At 40.9% G+C, this 14,263-nt stretch overlaps 1 protein-coding gene across 1 annotated transcript in view; it reads right to left on the bottom strand.

The window, feature by feature from the left end:
• LOC110504241 (dynein heavy chain 6, axonemal) overlaps positions 1–14,263 on the bottom strand; it is a 61,010-nt gene that overhangs the window by 24,743 nt on the left and 22,004 nt on the right. The window contains exons 18-42 of the mRNA XM_036962733.1: positions 13,683–13,933; positions 13,110–13,341; positions 12,800–12,853; positions 12,469–12,614; positions 12,270–12,338; positions 11,452–11,638; positions 9,888–9,967; positions 9,541–9,703; positions 9,304–9,393; positions 8,718–8,849; positions 8,091–8,297; positions 7,766–7,814; positions 7,429–7,649; positions 6,950–7,196; positions 6,711–6,783; positions 6,394–6,617; positions 6,081–6,197; positions 5,671–5,847; positions 4,834–4,966; positions 4,597–4,673; positions 4,164–4,360; positions 3,897–4,025; positions 1,133–1,273; positions 822–989; positions 323–493 (exon numbers count right to left, since the gene is read on the bottom strand). Coding sequence (XP_036818628.1) covers positions 323–493; positions 822–989; positions 1,133–1,273; positions 3,897–4,025; positions 4,164–4,360; positions 4,597–4,673; positions 4,834–4,966; positions 5,671–5,847; positions 6,081–6,197; positions 6,394–6,617; positions 6,711–6,783; positions 6,950–7,196; positions 7,429–7,649; positions 7,766–7,814; positions 8,091–8,297; positions 8,718–8,849; positions 9,304–9,393; positions 9,541–9,703; positions 9,888–9,967; positions 11,452–11,638; positions 12,270–12,338; positions 12,469–12,614; positions 12,800–12,853; positions 13,110–13,341; positions 13,683–13,933 — 3,735 coding nt within the window. The remainder of the gene's footprint in view (positions 1–322; positions 494–821; positions 990–1,132; positions 1,274–3,896; positions 4,026–4,163; positions 4,361–4,596; positions 4,674–4,833; positions 4,967–5,670; positions 5,848–6,080; positions 6,198–6,393; positions 6,618–6,710; positions 6,784–6,949; positions 7,197–7,428; positions 7,650–7,765; positions 7,815–8,090; positions 8,298–8,717; positions 8,850–9,303; positions 9,394–9,540; positions 9,704–9,887; positions 9,968–11,451; positions 11,639–12,269; positions 12,339–12,468; positions 12,615–12,799; positions 12,854–13,109; positions 13,342–13,682; positions 13,934–14,263) is intronic.

The following is a 14,263-nucleotide window of genomic DNA, read 5'->3' as shown; positions in this document are numbered from 1 at the left end:
CCTTAAGACTACAGTGCCATTCGGGAGGCACGTTTACCTATTTTCAACAAATATGAATTTGGTTGTCTCACCTAGCTATCTGAAGATGAATGCACTAACTTTAAGTCGCTCTGTGAAAGACCGTCTGCAAAATGTCCCCAAATAAAACCTTTTATAAATTCAACACAGGAATCAACATGTGCATAAGCTTGGCATAAATGGATTACATTAGAATAAATGAGAACTCATTCTGAATGGCCTGAAGTGCGTCTAGAGTACACATTTCAGCAGTTGAGTTACTGTGTACACGTGAGACCTCTCTTGACACGTTGGCTACCAGTACCTTGAAGTAACTGTGCAACTCGTTGGACAGTATCTGAAAGAACAGTTCTCTGTCCTGCTCGTTGACGAGGCGGTCGTGGAACACTCTGGAGGTCTCGTGGGAAAACAGGTAGGCTGCAGCCTCCTCTGAGTTTAGCTCAGAGTCGCTGGCCTGCATCAGGCCCTGGACCACCTATAGAGAGATTACCAATGAGTTCAGATGAGAGTCGCTGGTCTGCAACAGGCCCTGGACCAGCTATAGAGAGAATACCATTGCATATCAATAGTCAAGCGCCTCTCTCTATACCTAAGCTAATCACAGTGTTTAAGGGGATCAGTTTGAGTAAGGCGAGGTGCAGAATCACTCATGTTGATCACATAATGAGTAGTTAGGTGCAGTGCAAGGTGACTTGTAGATCAGTGATTCTGTGCAGTCTGACTGTATTGTAGACGATCTTAAACACACACAATAGTAAAAGACAGTGGAAGAAGAGAAACCAATGAGAATGTGTGTGTCTTACCTTGGACAGGTCTCGGAGGTTAAATGTGTAGTGGTATTTGGCTGGAGTGGGCATCATACGTTGACACATCTCATTGTAGACAGTGATGGAGGCAGACACCAAGGCCTCTCTGCATTTACGCACCTCCTTGGAGAAATCTCTGATACCAAAGAACTTCCCGAGTTGGACCTGGTTGATATACCAGACAGAAAGCATTTCAGGTACTTCCCCTAATTTGATATTACATAGCGACACAGCTGGCACTTACACATACAGTAGGCTTAGTATAGGATGTGCTGCAGCTAATCAACTAAAGACTGAGGGGCAATGACCTGGAAGATGTGTTGCATGGTGTTGCTAGAGGGGTGTGGCAGCAGCAGGACAGAGAAGTGTCTTAGCAGACGGGGGCTGAGGTTCTGACGGCCCCCACCCGGAGGGGCACAGGCTGCACACAGAGTCACATCCTGGATGCCCTGCAGATACAGATATTGAAACATCATTGTTACAGTATATATTCATTAATAAGATAGATCTGGAGCCTTTCGAGTGGCGCAGCGGTCTAAGGCACTGCATAGCAGTGTTGAGGTTTCACTACAGCCTGGGGTTTGATCCGAGGCTGTGTCAAAGCCGGCCGTGAGTGGGAGTCCCATAGGGCGGTACACAATTGGCCCAGCGTCATTCGGGTTAGGGGAAGGTTTGGCCGGGGGGCTTTTCTTGGCTCATCGCACTCTAGCGACTCCTTGTGACGGGCCAGGTGCCTGCAGGCTGACTTCAGTCATCAGTTGACTTCAGTCGTCAGTGTTTCCTCCAATACTAGAGTGTGGCTGGCTTCCAGGTTAAGCGAGTAGATGTAGGGGGCAGCATTGGGAATTTTGGATGAAAAGCGTGCCCAAATTAAACTGCCTGCTACTCAGCCATAAAATCTAGAATATGCATATAATTAGTCGATTTGGATAGAAAACACTCTGAAGTTTCTAAAACTGTTTGAATGGTGTCTGTGAGTATAACAGAACTCATATGGCTGGCAAAAACCTGAGAAAAAATCCAACCAGGAAGTGGGAAATCTGAGGTTTGTAGTTTTTTAAGTGTCTATGGGGTCATATTGCACTTCCCAGGGCTTCCACTAGATGTCAACAGTCTTTAGAACCTTGTTTGAGGCTTCTACTGTGAAGTGGGGGCGAATGAGAGGGGAATGAGTCAGAGGTCTGCCAGGAGCCACGAGCTGACCATGAGCGGTCACGTGAAAGTTATCTTGCGTTCCATTGCTTTTCTACAGACAAAGGAATTCTCCGGTTGGAACATTATTGAAGATTTATGCTAAAAACATCCTCAAGATTGATTCTATACATTCTTTGACATGTTTCTACGGACTATAACGGAACTTTTTGACTTTTCGTCTGCTGCTAGTGAGCGAGCGTCGTGAGTTTGGATTGTGTACTGAATGCGCTAACAAAAGGAGCTATTTGGACATAAATGATGGACATTATCGAACAAAACAAACATTTATCGTGGAACTGGGATTCCTGGGAGTGCATTCTGATGAAGATCATCAAAGGTAAGTGAATATTTATAATGATATTTCTGACTTCTGTTGACTCCAACATGGCGGATATCAATTTGGCTTGATTTGTCGTCTGAGCGCCGTACTCAGATTATTGCATGGTTTGCTTTTTCCTTTAAAAAAAATTGAAATCTGACACAGCGGTTGCATTAAGGACAACTGGATCTAGAATTCCATGTATTACACTTGTATCTTTTAGCAATGTTTATTATGAGTATTTCTGTAAATTGATGTGGCTCTCTGCAAAATCACCAGATGTTTTAGAACTACTGAACATAACGCGTGTAGTAGCAGAATCAAAATTAGTTAGGTAACATTGATAAATAAGATGTTGTATTTATATAATAATGCTTATGTGAGATATTTGTCATTAGAATGTCTTCTTTTGGATAATACTGTTTGCAGTTTGCAGTTATCCCTTCTCTGCCAGGGCTTAGTCACATTGGGCCCCAGAGAGGGGAGAGGTCAGGCCTGTCTTCTTATGGGAATGTGTCTAACTATTTACATGTCCCCTCTGAGGTTGCCCTTATCTTGATTTAGTATATGACCTAAGAGGCTCACTGTCTTTTCTGATCTTGTCTAGGAGGGGGTGTATTTGATATATGCCATTGGATGAGGTAATGTTTTTGGTTCTAAGTGGTACCAAGAACGAGATAAGAACTTAGTTTAGGAGACCAAACTGAACGATAATTTATAGCCAATGCTGTCTGGCCATGTGTGTCTTTGCTATAAAGGATCTCAGTTGCCAATATGTAAGCCCTCTCAGAGAATTAATTTATAGACACTGAATTGATCTGAGAGTCACAAGGCTATGGTGAAGCTCATTATTTAAAGATGGAAAGGTTAGTGATTAATTTGATCTCTATTTCTGCTTTTTGTGACTCCTCTCTTTGGCTGGAAAAATGGCTGTGTTTTTATGTGACTTGGCTCTGACCTAACATAATCGTTTGGTGTGCTTTCGTCGTAAAGCCTTTTTGAAATCGGACACTGTGGCTGGATTTACAACAAGTGTATCTTTAAAATGTGGTGTAAAAAACATGTATGTTTGAGGAATTTTAATTATGGGATTTCTGTTGTTTTGAATTGGGCTCCCTGCAGTTTCACTGGCTGTTGACGAGGTGGGACGCTACCGTCCCACGTACCCTAGAGAGGTTTTAAGAAGCAGCGCGGCTTGGCAGGTCTTGTTTCGGAGGACGCATGACTTGACCTTCGCCTCTCCTGAGCCCGTTGCGGAGCTGCAGCGATGAGATATGATTGGATCGCAATTGGGTATCACAAAATTGGGGGAAAAAGGGGGTCAAATTACAAAAGAAAAGAAACAAATAGAGACTTGGAGCTAACATACTAGCATACAATTAATAGAAACCACAAGAACACGGTTCTGTATAGAGACTAGGCCTATTCATCACATCTGATGTCAAACGAGGAAGAAAATAAGCCTCCCGGTTCTGTTCTACATAGCTATGATTTGCATCACGCATCACAGGGAAATGGTAGACACGAACTCTAATAACACCATGGTTATTGTACTGTACCTTCCAGGTGAGAGTCTTGGCATCAAATACTCCCTGGAGCTCGATGAACTGGCGAATAAACTCCATGGAAGGCTGGGCGCCATAACTATCAAGTGTTGGCATGTTCAAATCATCTACAAACACCAAGACCTGAGGAGAGAAACATAGAACATCAAAGCTGATTATGCATCCATCTTTAGTGTATTTTGAATCCATTAGAGTACTTTGAACATCCAGAACTTTAAATGTTAATTATCAGACGTGTTTATGTAATGACATTTTACTCACAGACTTATTTTTGGGTGCACCAAGGTTATTTTTGCCTTTCTTGACGAGGTTTTGTAACATGTGTGCCTGTATGTAGGCAGTGGTTGTACGAGCAGTGCACTGGAGGGTACAGGTCAGGATTCCTGAGGATTCTGAGGTATGGCTGGGACTACGCATCCTGTGCAACACTCCAAACGGCATGCTACTTAACAAGCCACCTGGAAAATACTCTTTGGTTGAAAATACCATTTTCTCAGAAGTTGGCAATCAATATTTTTTTTTTTGTGGTTTTAATTATTATGGCAACAATAAATTGTTCACATTAAAGAATAAAGCATTTTCTCAGGAGAAGGGTAATAGGAGAACATCTGGCTTTTAGTCAGACTACTAACTTTACTCACTAGTTAAGCTCACTACTACTGATGACTACTAGGTAGTCCTGACTAAACCTTACTTAATGAATCACCGTCTGTAGACTTATCTGCATCTCCCCCAAACACAGCTGTCAGCAGGTTAACATCCTCCAGCAGGCTGGAGAAAAGTTGCAGTACATTAGGTTGCTTGTTCGTATCAGTCTCTCAGCCTCTCTGGGCCTTTCTTACACAATAATACTGAAGCTCACTGTCTTTCTCAACATAATGTACTTTTTACAAGATCAACAAAAGAGAATGGTGTTTTATGTTAGCTTTACCTGGCTGTCTTGGATTGGTTGTGTAGAAACACTCGTCCCAGCATAGTCCCTTGATTCACCATTTCTCCTCCGTCTCTCTGTAGTTTCTTTAGAATGCTTTGGATGAGAATGGTTTTTCCAACTCCAGAATCCCCTGACAGTCAAAACAAACCTCATTAATTCCAGAATACCCTAATAGTCACAACAAACCTCATTAACTCCAGAATACCCTAATAGTCACAACAAACCTCATTAACTCCAGAATACCCTAATAGTCACAACAAACTTCATTAACTCCAGAATCCCCTAATAGTCACAACAAACTTCATTAACTCCAGAATACCCTAATAGTCACAACAAACCTCATTAATTCCAGAATACCCTAATAGTCACAACAAACCTCATTAACTCCAGAATACCCTAATAGTCACAACAAACTTCATTAACTCCAGAATCCCCTAATAGTCACAACAAACTTCATTAACTCCAGAATACCCTAATAGTCACAACAAACCTCATTAATTCCAGAATACCCTAATAGTCACAACAAACCTCATTAACTCCAGAATACCCTAATAGTCACAACAAACTTAATTAACTCCAGAATCCCCTAACAGTCATTCAAACCTCATTAATTCCAGAATCCCTTAATTGTCAAAACAAACTTCATTAACTCCAGAATCCAATCAATTCAAACCTCATTATGAGACCTCTTATCTTTTTAATGATAAAATAGTTGGTTAAAGACAACCATTTTTTTCTGTCAAGAACATGAATAGTAAGCAACAGGCATGTAATTGGGGGAAAGAATGATCCTATAGTCTTATATAATACAGAGTGAAATCTCGACTGAATCACCTGTGAGAAGTACTGGTTGTTTGTTGAGCAGCAGCAGGCTCATTAGAAAGGAGTAGCGGACAGTATCATTGCTGCAGATGGGGCCTGATCTCAGAAAGCTGGTGGTATCTGTTGTGTTAGACTCTCCCAGGGCTCCTCCCAACTGCAATGATTCAGAACCTGAGGATGTGTTCAGTCCTGAGGAAATGAACGTATAATGTGAGTCCCTAACTTTTAATGCTGTATGTTTTAATACTGCTGTTTTTAATGCTGTTGTTTTAATGTGAGAGCTCTGGTGAGTATGATTTCCAGTGAAATTACATAAGGAAAATAAACTTGAAACTCATCTTAGCACTCTTGAATGGTACGATTGTAAAAGTGCATGTATGGATGCTTGCTGCACACCAGAGAGGGTAAAGGTGTGAGCAGACCTTTGCGTATAAGACTCTCGGTGCTAGGAACCAACTCATCCCAGGGAACGAAGGCACCTGTCTGTAGATCCACAAAGTAGTTGAAGATCATACGATTCCCCGCCGGTAAAGACACACCTGAAATATTCAGAGACAAAATAAAGTTTGATGAAGAGGGATGTTCTACAAAATAGAAAATATAATGGACACTAGAGCATTATTTATTTGTTCATTTGTCAGAGACCATGTACAACATGTCATTGCACCAGATTGAGCTAGATAGCAAATTTTCCTCTGCAGTCCCTGGACATGATTAATTATTCTATTCACATACCGCAAGGTGCGCCTTCAAACAACTTGTGGATCAGGTTTTTGAATGCGTGTGCAACATTGGCGAGGTGACAGCTTTTGTCTTTAGTAGCAGATGGGGACTCATCGTAGTCATCTACATGGTTTAGGACTCCTCCCACTGCCCAGGCGTATGAAAAGACAAACAGCTTCCCAAGAAGAATCGTGAGTTTTTCTGGGTTTTTCTGTAGAAACCATTTGTTATCCTCCCTGTCACAGATTGGAAATATACAGTAACTTTACTAAAGCTGAACCAAGATAATATAGTAACTACAAACGGCAATAGATTTCATTTACACGTACCCTTTTCCTGTGGACTCATTGTCTGCAGAGGTCTTCCCAATGTCTTCCTCTGACAATGTCTCAAGATTTAGTCCTGTGACACCACAGAATGGAAATTTGATCAAGCTTGGACCAAACTTAATGAAAGTCCACATAGGAAACAATACAACATCCACACAGACAGAAAGACAAGTAGTAGAAGTAGAAGAAGAAGAAAAAGAAATACAGACGATGCTTAGCTTTACAGAAGATTGTCCTACCCAGGCCACCATTCCCCTGCATGAAGTTAATGAGAGCCCCCAGGATGCTGCAGACGGTCATGACTGTGGACATCTCCGGGATCTGGAAGTTGAGCAGCTTCTGGTGCTTCTTGACAAAGTTCAGCCCCTGGGTGATGCTGTTGTCAAAGAGCTGCTGGATGTGGTTCCTTCCCTCTCTGCTCAGCTGTCTGGGCAGCCGGGACAGCCAGCGCCTCACGTACGGCTTCCAGCCCAGGTCAACTGGATCCTGGAGTGGCGATTACAGAAAATATATAACCCAAATATTCTAACTTTGCATAATAAACTACTGTAGTTTAATACACTCGATGAAAACCTATAACAGATGGGGGTCCAGTTTCCGGGACCCACATTAGGCCTAATCTTGGACCGGAGATTCTCCAGGACGAGAACTAATCTGAGTCCAGGGAACCGTTCTGGAAAGTAGGTCTGGTTGAACATAATGCATCTTGACACAGTACCATGTAGACCATGGCACAGCGGCTGATGGTAGCGGGGGTGGCCTGGCTGAGAGTATCCACTTCAAACAGGAACCTAATGCCATCTGGCAGGCTGATCCTCTCTCCGTTCACCAGGCACAGCGTCTTGTTGTCGTCCAACACAGTGTTCAGGTTCTCGACCCACAGGATATCCACTGGGCCATCCATTATGATCCAACGCCAGTTGTCAACCATGAAGTTATCTAAGAAATAATAAAGAGATACATTAAAATATATATATTGGTGAATGATAACTTTCTCAAAAGTTGTGTGATACTATACTGTGAGATAACCACAAGCAGAGTTCATTAAGACATACGTTGATAACTGCTGGAAGGTAAGGGTGTAGTGGAGTCACTCAAAACATCCTGAAAGGGAAGACAGAGCCCATGTATGGCTAACGTTACCAGCGTAAATGACAGTATCCTTGGAATGAATGATCATAAACAATGAATAGCAATTTAAAAAATGGTGCTTAACTCTTCCTATCAATGATTTTATAGCTGGCGGCTGTTTTGAGAAAGATTTTACTTGCAAGGATGTGATCGTTGTTTTAACTACTTCAGTTGAATGACTGAAATGTAGTTTAGTCTGGATAAGAGCATCTGCTAAACTACTCAAATGTAAATGTAATAAGCACTGACTGAAGAGGTGTTCCTGCTCTCGCTGTCTTTGGAAGTCTTGTTGTTTTGTTCAAAGAGTTCTTTAGCGTAGGTTCTGACTGCAGAAGCGAACAGGCCGTCTGACCACTCCAGAGTGTTGGGGTCTACCTGACCATACAACTCTCCAAAGCTCACACACTTGGGGTTGATGGTGAAGCTTTCCACGTGGACCTCTGAACTCGGTGCCAACTACCCAATGGAAGTCAAGAGAAAGAATGAAACAAGCACAGCAATCAATTACAGGAGTTGGCAAGACAGCACAAATATATTTGGGACCAGGCTATTCAATAAAGGCATAACGTATTTTAAAGGTGCTATATGCAGAAATCACAACGCCATTTTCTGGTTGCTAAAATTCTAATAGTTTGGCTAATTTCAGTTTGTGTGACAAAACAAGCAATAGATAATCAATGAATTTGGTCGCGTCGCCACAAAAAATGACAGATTGCAGCTTTAAACAACACACACAAACATACTATCTAACACTTCCATATCTGAAAGGAATCAAATCTGCACCAGTTTAGCTGCATGTTTAAACACACTTAAAAACATTAAGTGACAGATGTTTTCAGTAAACGATCTGAAGTGTCTAACGAGATGTAGTAGTACCTCCATAAAGACGTTGGTCCTCCTGTGGACTTCAGACAGAGAGGGCAGCAGGTGTAGAGCATGCTGTAGGATGAGTCTCACTGTTGTCTTCCCTCCTCCGGTAGGACCAATCAACATCACCCCTCCTCGAGCCTGCAACATCAACATTGAAGTTGAATGATATTGTGAATTGAATTAATCACAAAAACAACAGGACAACGCTTGCTTAAACCTCAGGTGTAGACCTTCTGGAACAAAAAATGCTAGGTGTTAGCTTTTCCCATCGGAAAACGTTTTACATTTAGCCACTATGCTAACACCACCAGCTGACCAGCGTGATTATTTCCATTAACAAATACTGCTTCAGCCAACTAAAGAAGTAGAAGTAGTTGGACGTGATTTAACAGTTTTTCATGAGAGTTCTTAACGGAAGTCATTGGTTGATTTGTTATTTGTTCCCGGGAAATAGAAGTAACTCTTGTTAGCTAGGCAGCTAATTCTGACATGTTTTCCAATGGGAAAAGCTAACACCTAGCATTTTCGTTCCATCTGAGGTTTAAGCAAGGGTTCGTATGGACCCGGGATGTTTAAGAAACCAAATACTGACCAAAATCTGGCTATACAGCTGTGTAACCTTCTCGGCTTGATTTGGCCATTGTTGAAATCCAAGAATCTCTGTAGCCTTAGCTATGGCGATCTAGAGAAGATGCAAGCATATGACATACATTTTTACCACAACAACCAAAAAAACATGTAGCCAAGTGATCTAACCAAGTTCCATTTACTTTACCAGAACAAGCACAGACTACACCGGACTGTGTGAGTACACGTGGCAAGGAATTACCTCTAGTTGAGGATGGATAGTTTTGGGATTGACGACGCCAGGGAAGAGATCCTCCATGATGCTTTTAAACAGAGGAACGTCCTCAGGAACCAGCTTGGGTAAGTTAGAGTTTTGTAAAGCACAGATCAGAACGCAGCATTCGTCCTCTGGTGTCAGGCCACACCTGGAATATCACACAGTATTTACTCACAATGTTTTTACTACAACAACTCTGGCAAGTTGAGATGAATGAGAGAAGCAAAGAGAAGACGGTAGTGACCAGTGACACAGCCTTTTGATTGTACCAATTCAAGGGAATGCCTTTTGGCCTGAAGAATGCAGAGGATTCTTGTTTCTTTAATACTTACGACAGCGCTGCAAATCTTCTCTTCTGACCAGCGAGAACTAGCACTGACTTTATGGCTCTCATTCCAAAATCATAATGGTCCTAGATTACAGTAGAACCACGAAAGGAAGTTGGAAAAAAACACAAAGACACAAAACAAAAAAGCAAAACAAAAGTTTTCAGAATGTCAAAGCTATGAACATAGTTCTAAACATTAACATGAACAGTTACCGTATGTATTTGATATTTAACTGAAATGTTCAACTGTTTTAACTGACATTTTCAACTGTTTTAACTGACATTTTCAACTGTTTTAACTGACATTTTCAACTGTTTTAACTGAAATGTTCAACTGTTTTAACTGACATTTTCAACTGTTTTAACTGAAATGTTCAACTGTTTTAACTGACATTTTCAACTGTTTTAACTGACATTTTCAACTGTTTTAACTGACATTTTCAACTGTTTTAACTGAAATGTTCAACTGTTTTAACTGACATTTTCAACTGTTTTAACTGACATTTTCAACTGTTTTAACTGACATGTTCAACTGTTTTAACTGAAATGTTCAACTGTTTTAACTGACATGTTCAACTGTTTTAACTGACATTTTCAACTGTTTTAACTGACATTTTCAACTGTTTTAACTGAAATGTTCAACTGTTTTAACTGACATGTTCAACTGTTTTAACTGACATGTTCAACTGTTTTAACTGACATGTTCAACTGTTTTAACTGACATTTTCAACTGTTTTAACTGAAATGTTCAACTGTTTTAACTGACATTTTCAACTGTTTTAACTGAAATGTTCAACTGTTTTAACTGACATGTTCAACTGTTTTAACTGACATTTTCAACTGTTTTAACTGACATTTTCAACTGTTTTAACTGACATTTTCAACTGTTTTAACTGAAATGTTCAACTGTTTTAACTGACATTTTCAACTGTTTTAACTGACATTTTCAACTGTTTTAACTGACATTTTCAACTGTTTTAACTGACATTTTCAACTGTTTTAACTGACATGTTCAACTGTTTTAACTGACATGTTCAACTGTTTTAACTGACATTTTCAACTGTTTTAACTGACATTTTCAACTGTTTTAACTGACATTTTCAACTGAAATGTTCAACTGTTTTAACTGACATTTTCAACTGTTTTAACTGACATGTTCAACTGTTTTAACTGAAATGTTCAACTGTTTTAACTGACATTTTCAACTGTTTTAACTGAAATGTTCAACTGTTTTAACTGACATTTTCAACTGTTTTAACTGACATTTTCAACTGTTTTAACTGACATTTTCAACTGTTTTAACTGACATTTTCAACTGTTTTAACTGAAATGTTTGTAATGTTATTCTTAGAAAAAATGGTTCCAAAAGTGTTCTTCGACTGTCCCTGTAGGAGAAAGTTTTTTTGGTTCCAGGTAGAACCTCTGTAGAAAGGGTTCTTCATGGAACCAAAAGGGTTCTACCTGCAAACAAAAAGAGTTATTCAACGCGTTCTCCTATGGGGACAGCCGAAGAACCCTTTAAGGTTCTAGATATCACCTTTTTTTCTAAGAGTCTATGTAAGTCCAACCTGCTGAGACAGCTGCTTGCTGGCGAGCTGGTAGAGGTTGACGATCTTCCTGGACAGTGATTTGGCTGATTTGAAGCCCTCAGAGAACAACATGATCTCAGCAATCAGGTCAAAGTCAGGTACCATCATAGAGACAGGCCGGAACAGGGACTTTAGGTTGTCAGGGAGATCCACTCGACCTTTGCAACTGAAAGAGAGAGGTCAACTTGAAAGACATGGCAAATAGAAATCAAGCCGGATGGACATAAGAAATAGATGGTTGAGGGTAGAGGAAAGACAGGAGTAAAAGCAAACAAAATAGAACTATTGTAAAATAGACTGTGTACATAAAATGTACATAGTATGTATGAACTGGAAATACAGGCCTAAGCATTGTTGTTGACTAGTTTGCTCCAATTGGGTTAGGGGTGGTAGGGTTGGAGGGTAATAAAGAAAATATATATACTTTTTAAAGATGCATATATATATATTTATGTATATGTATTGATATGTATGTATGTGTATCTGTATGTATTTATATGTGTATGTATGTATGTGTGTATGTATATTCAGTACCAGTCAAAAGTTTGGGACACACCTACTCATTCAAGGGATTTTCTTTATTTTTACTATTTTCTACATTGTAGAATAATAGTGAAGACATCAAAACTATGAAATGACACATATGGAATCATATAGTAACCAAAAAAGTGTTGAACAAATCACAATATATTTTATATTTGAGAAGTAGTAGCCACCCTTTGCCTTGATGACAGGTTATTAACACTTATAAAAGGTTATTAAAAGAGTATGAACTTAAACATGACATATCACGTTACCCTGGATTCATGGTGATGAAGAATCCACATGAGGCGTTCAGTCGGATATCTCTTCCCTCGAACATAAACCTTTGGTAAATACAGTAAATATCCAATACATTTGACGAATTAACCTAAACTATTCACCTGTTCAGTTAAACCAATATAAAATGTAAAATACAAATCAGTCAAAAGAATACGGTAAGTTCCAGAGGCATACCGTAAACTGTGGCCATGCATGGCAGCCTTAATAGACTGAAGCTGAGCAGCGATGACTGACAACACCTCTACGTTGATACGGTTAAACTCATCAAAACAACACCAGGAACCAGACTGCACCATGCCAGAGAACAGCTTCCCCATCATCTGGTAAGGGAATGTCACAGAGAGAGACAACATTAACTCACAGTATACAGTAAAATGTAAACATACTTCTACTCCACTTCTTCAGTTTCTACAACTGACGCAATGAGCTTGAACAAACATATTTCAATGCATCAAAAGTACAATAGCTATAAAGTTATAATGAGAATAGAAATGTCCATGACTACCTTATAGTCTAGACTGTCAGAGCAGTTCAGGACTAAACAGAACTTTCCAAGCGCCTGCAAAGGAAAACATCAACATGGTTTTACTTCCTGTAAATACAGTATCAGCTTAAATACAGAGCTACAAGGATATCAGTGACAGTGGTTTCCCAAGAGTGTGGACATTCTCTTTTTCTACTGCTGGCATTTTCAGGTCCACACACCGACTAACTTACTAAATACTTCACAGGTTTTTCTCCTAACTTCAGTGACAGGTCCTTACCTTGGCCAGGTCCTTACCATGGCCAGGTCCTTACCTTGGCCAGGTCCTTACCTTGGCCAGGTCCTTGACCGTCTCTGTCTTGCCTGTTCCAGAGGGTCCGGCGGGCGCGCCCCCCAGATGGAGGCTCAAGGCCCCGGTCAGGGTCAGCCAGCATCGGTCAGTGAGCGGCGTGATGACCAGTCGAGGAGAACAGCCCAGGTACTCATAGCCATACATGAAGGAAGCCTGGGCATGGACCACGTAACACAGAGAGGAGCTGTCATACCAGACATATTGAAGCTGCCTGAAACCAACAGAACCAATGACAAAAAATATATATAAAAAGTACAAATGTTGCATCTGGACATCTGTTTTGGTTGGCTTACTAGCCAAAATTAAGTTGTTCATTTAGGTAAGTCTTGTGCAGCTCTGAAGGTTACCTAAGTGATCAACAATCATCTCAAACTCAGAAAATTTGACAAAACATGCTCAGAAGTCCTAGCCTGATCCTAGATATATTTGGCCTAAAAATAGGAGTTATTCTGATCGTAGACAGCACAAAAAGATCTGGAACTAATCTATATAAGGCCAGGTATTTCAAGAAAAATCTATACTAGCAGTAGCAACTATGATCAAAGCTGTGACCTTGTCCACTCGAAGTCGTCGACACTGGTGATGCGGTTCTGGAGGAGATGGCTGAGGATGTCTCTACAGTGAACCAGGATTGTGAGCAGGGCCTCTAGGGTGGCTTGCTGGTGACAGGGCAGGGGCTCGGACACAAGGTCAGCCAGCTCCTCCACATTGTGGATCACCTGCTGCTTCACCACCACCATGCTCTCCAACTGCCTCTCACTGCTGAAGCTTTCCTGGCAGTCCTTAGTGAACATGATCTGGGTCTAGGGGACAGAGGGTTAAGGAGGGGTTTTGGTAGCCTGGGTACTAGCCTGTTTCTGCTCTCTTACCAACTCCTTATGGAAGTGTCATGCCAAAATATTTGGTTTGACAATGACAGCAATGGAGTTGGTAAGAGCACAAACAGATCTGGGACCGGGCTATAGAAGGAGACAACAGATCTGGGACCAGGCTATAGAAGGAGACAACAGATCTGGGACCAGGCTATAGAAGGAGACAACAGATCTGGGACCGGGCTATAGAAGGAGACAACAGATCTGGGACCGGGCTATAGAAGGAGACAACAGATCTGGGACTAGGCTAAAGAAGGAGAC

Source organism: Oncorhynchus mykiss, chromosome 25 (genome assembly GCF_013265735.2).
Source record: "Oncorhynchus mykiss isolate Arlee chromosome 25, USDA_OmykA_1.1, whole genome shotgun sequence".
Classification (NCBI taxonomy): Eukaryota; Metazoa; Chordata; class Actinopteri; order Salmoniformes; family Salmonidae; genus Oncorhynchus; species Oncorhynchus mykiss.
The sequence above is the reverse complement of the archived record's forward strand: the minus strand, read 5'-3'. Positions and strand labels throughout refer to the sequence as shown.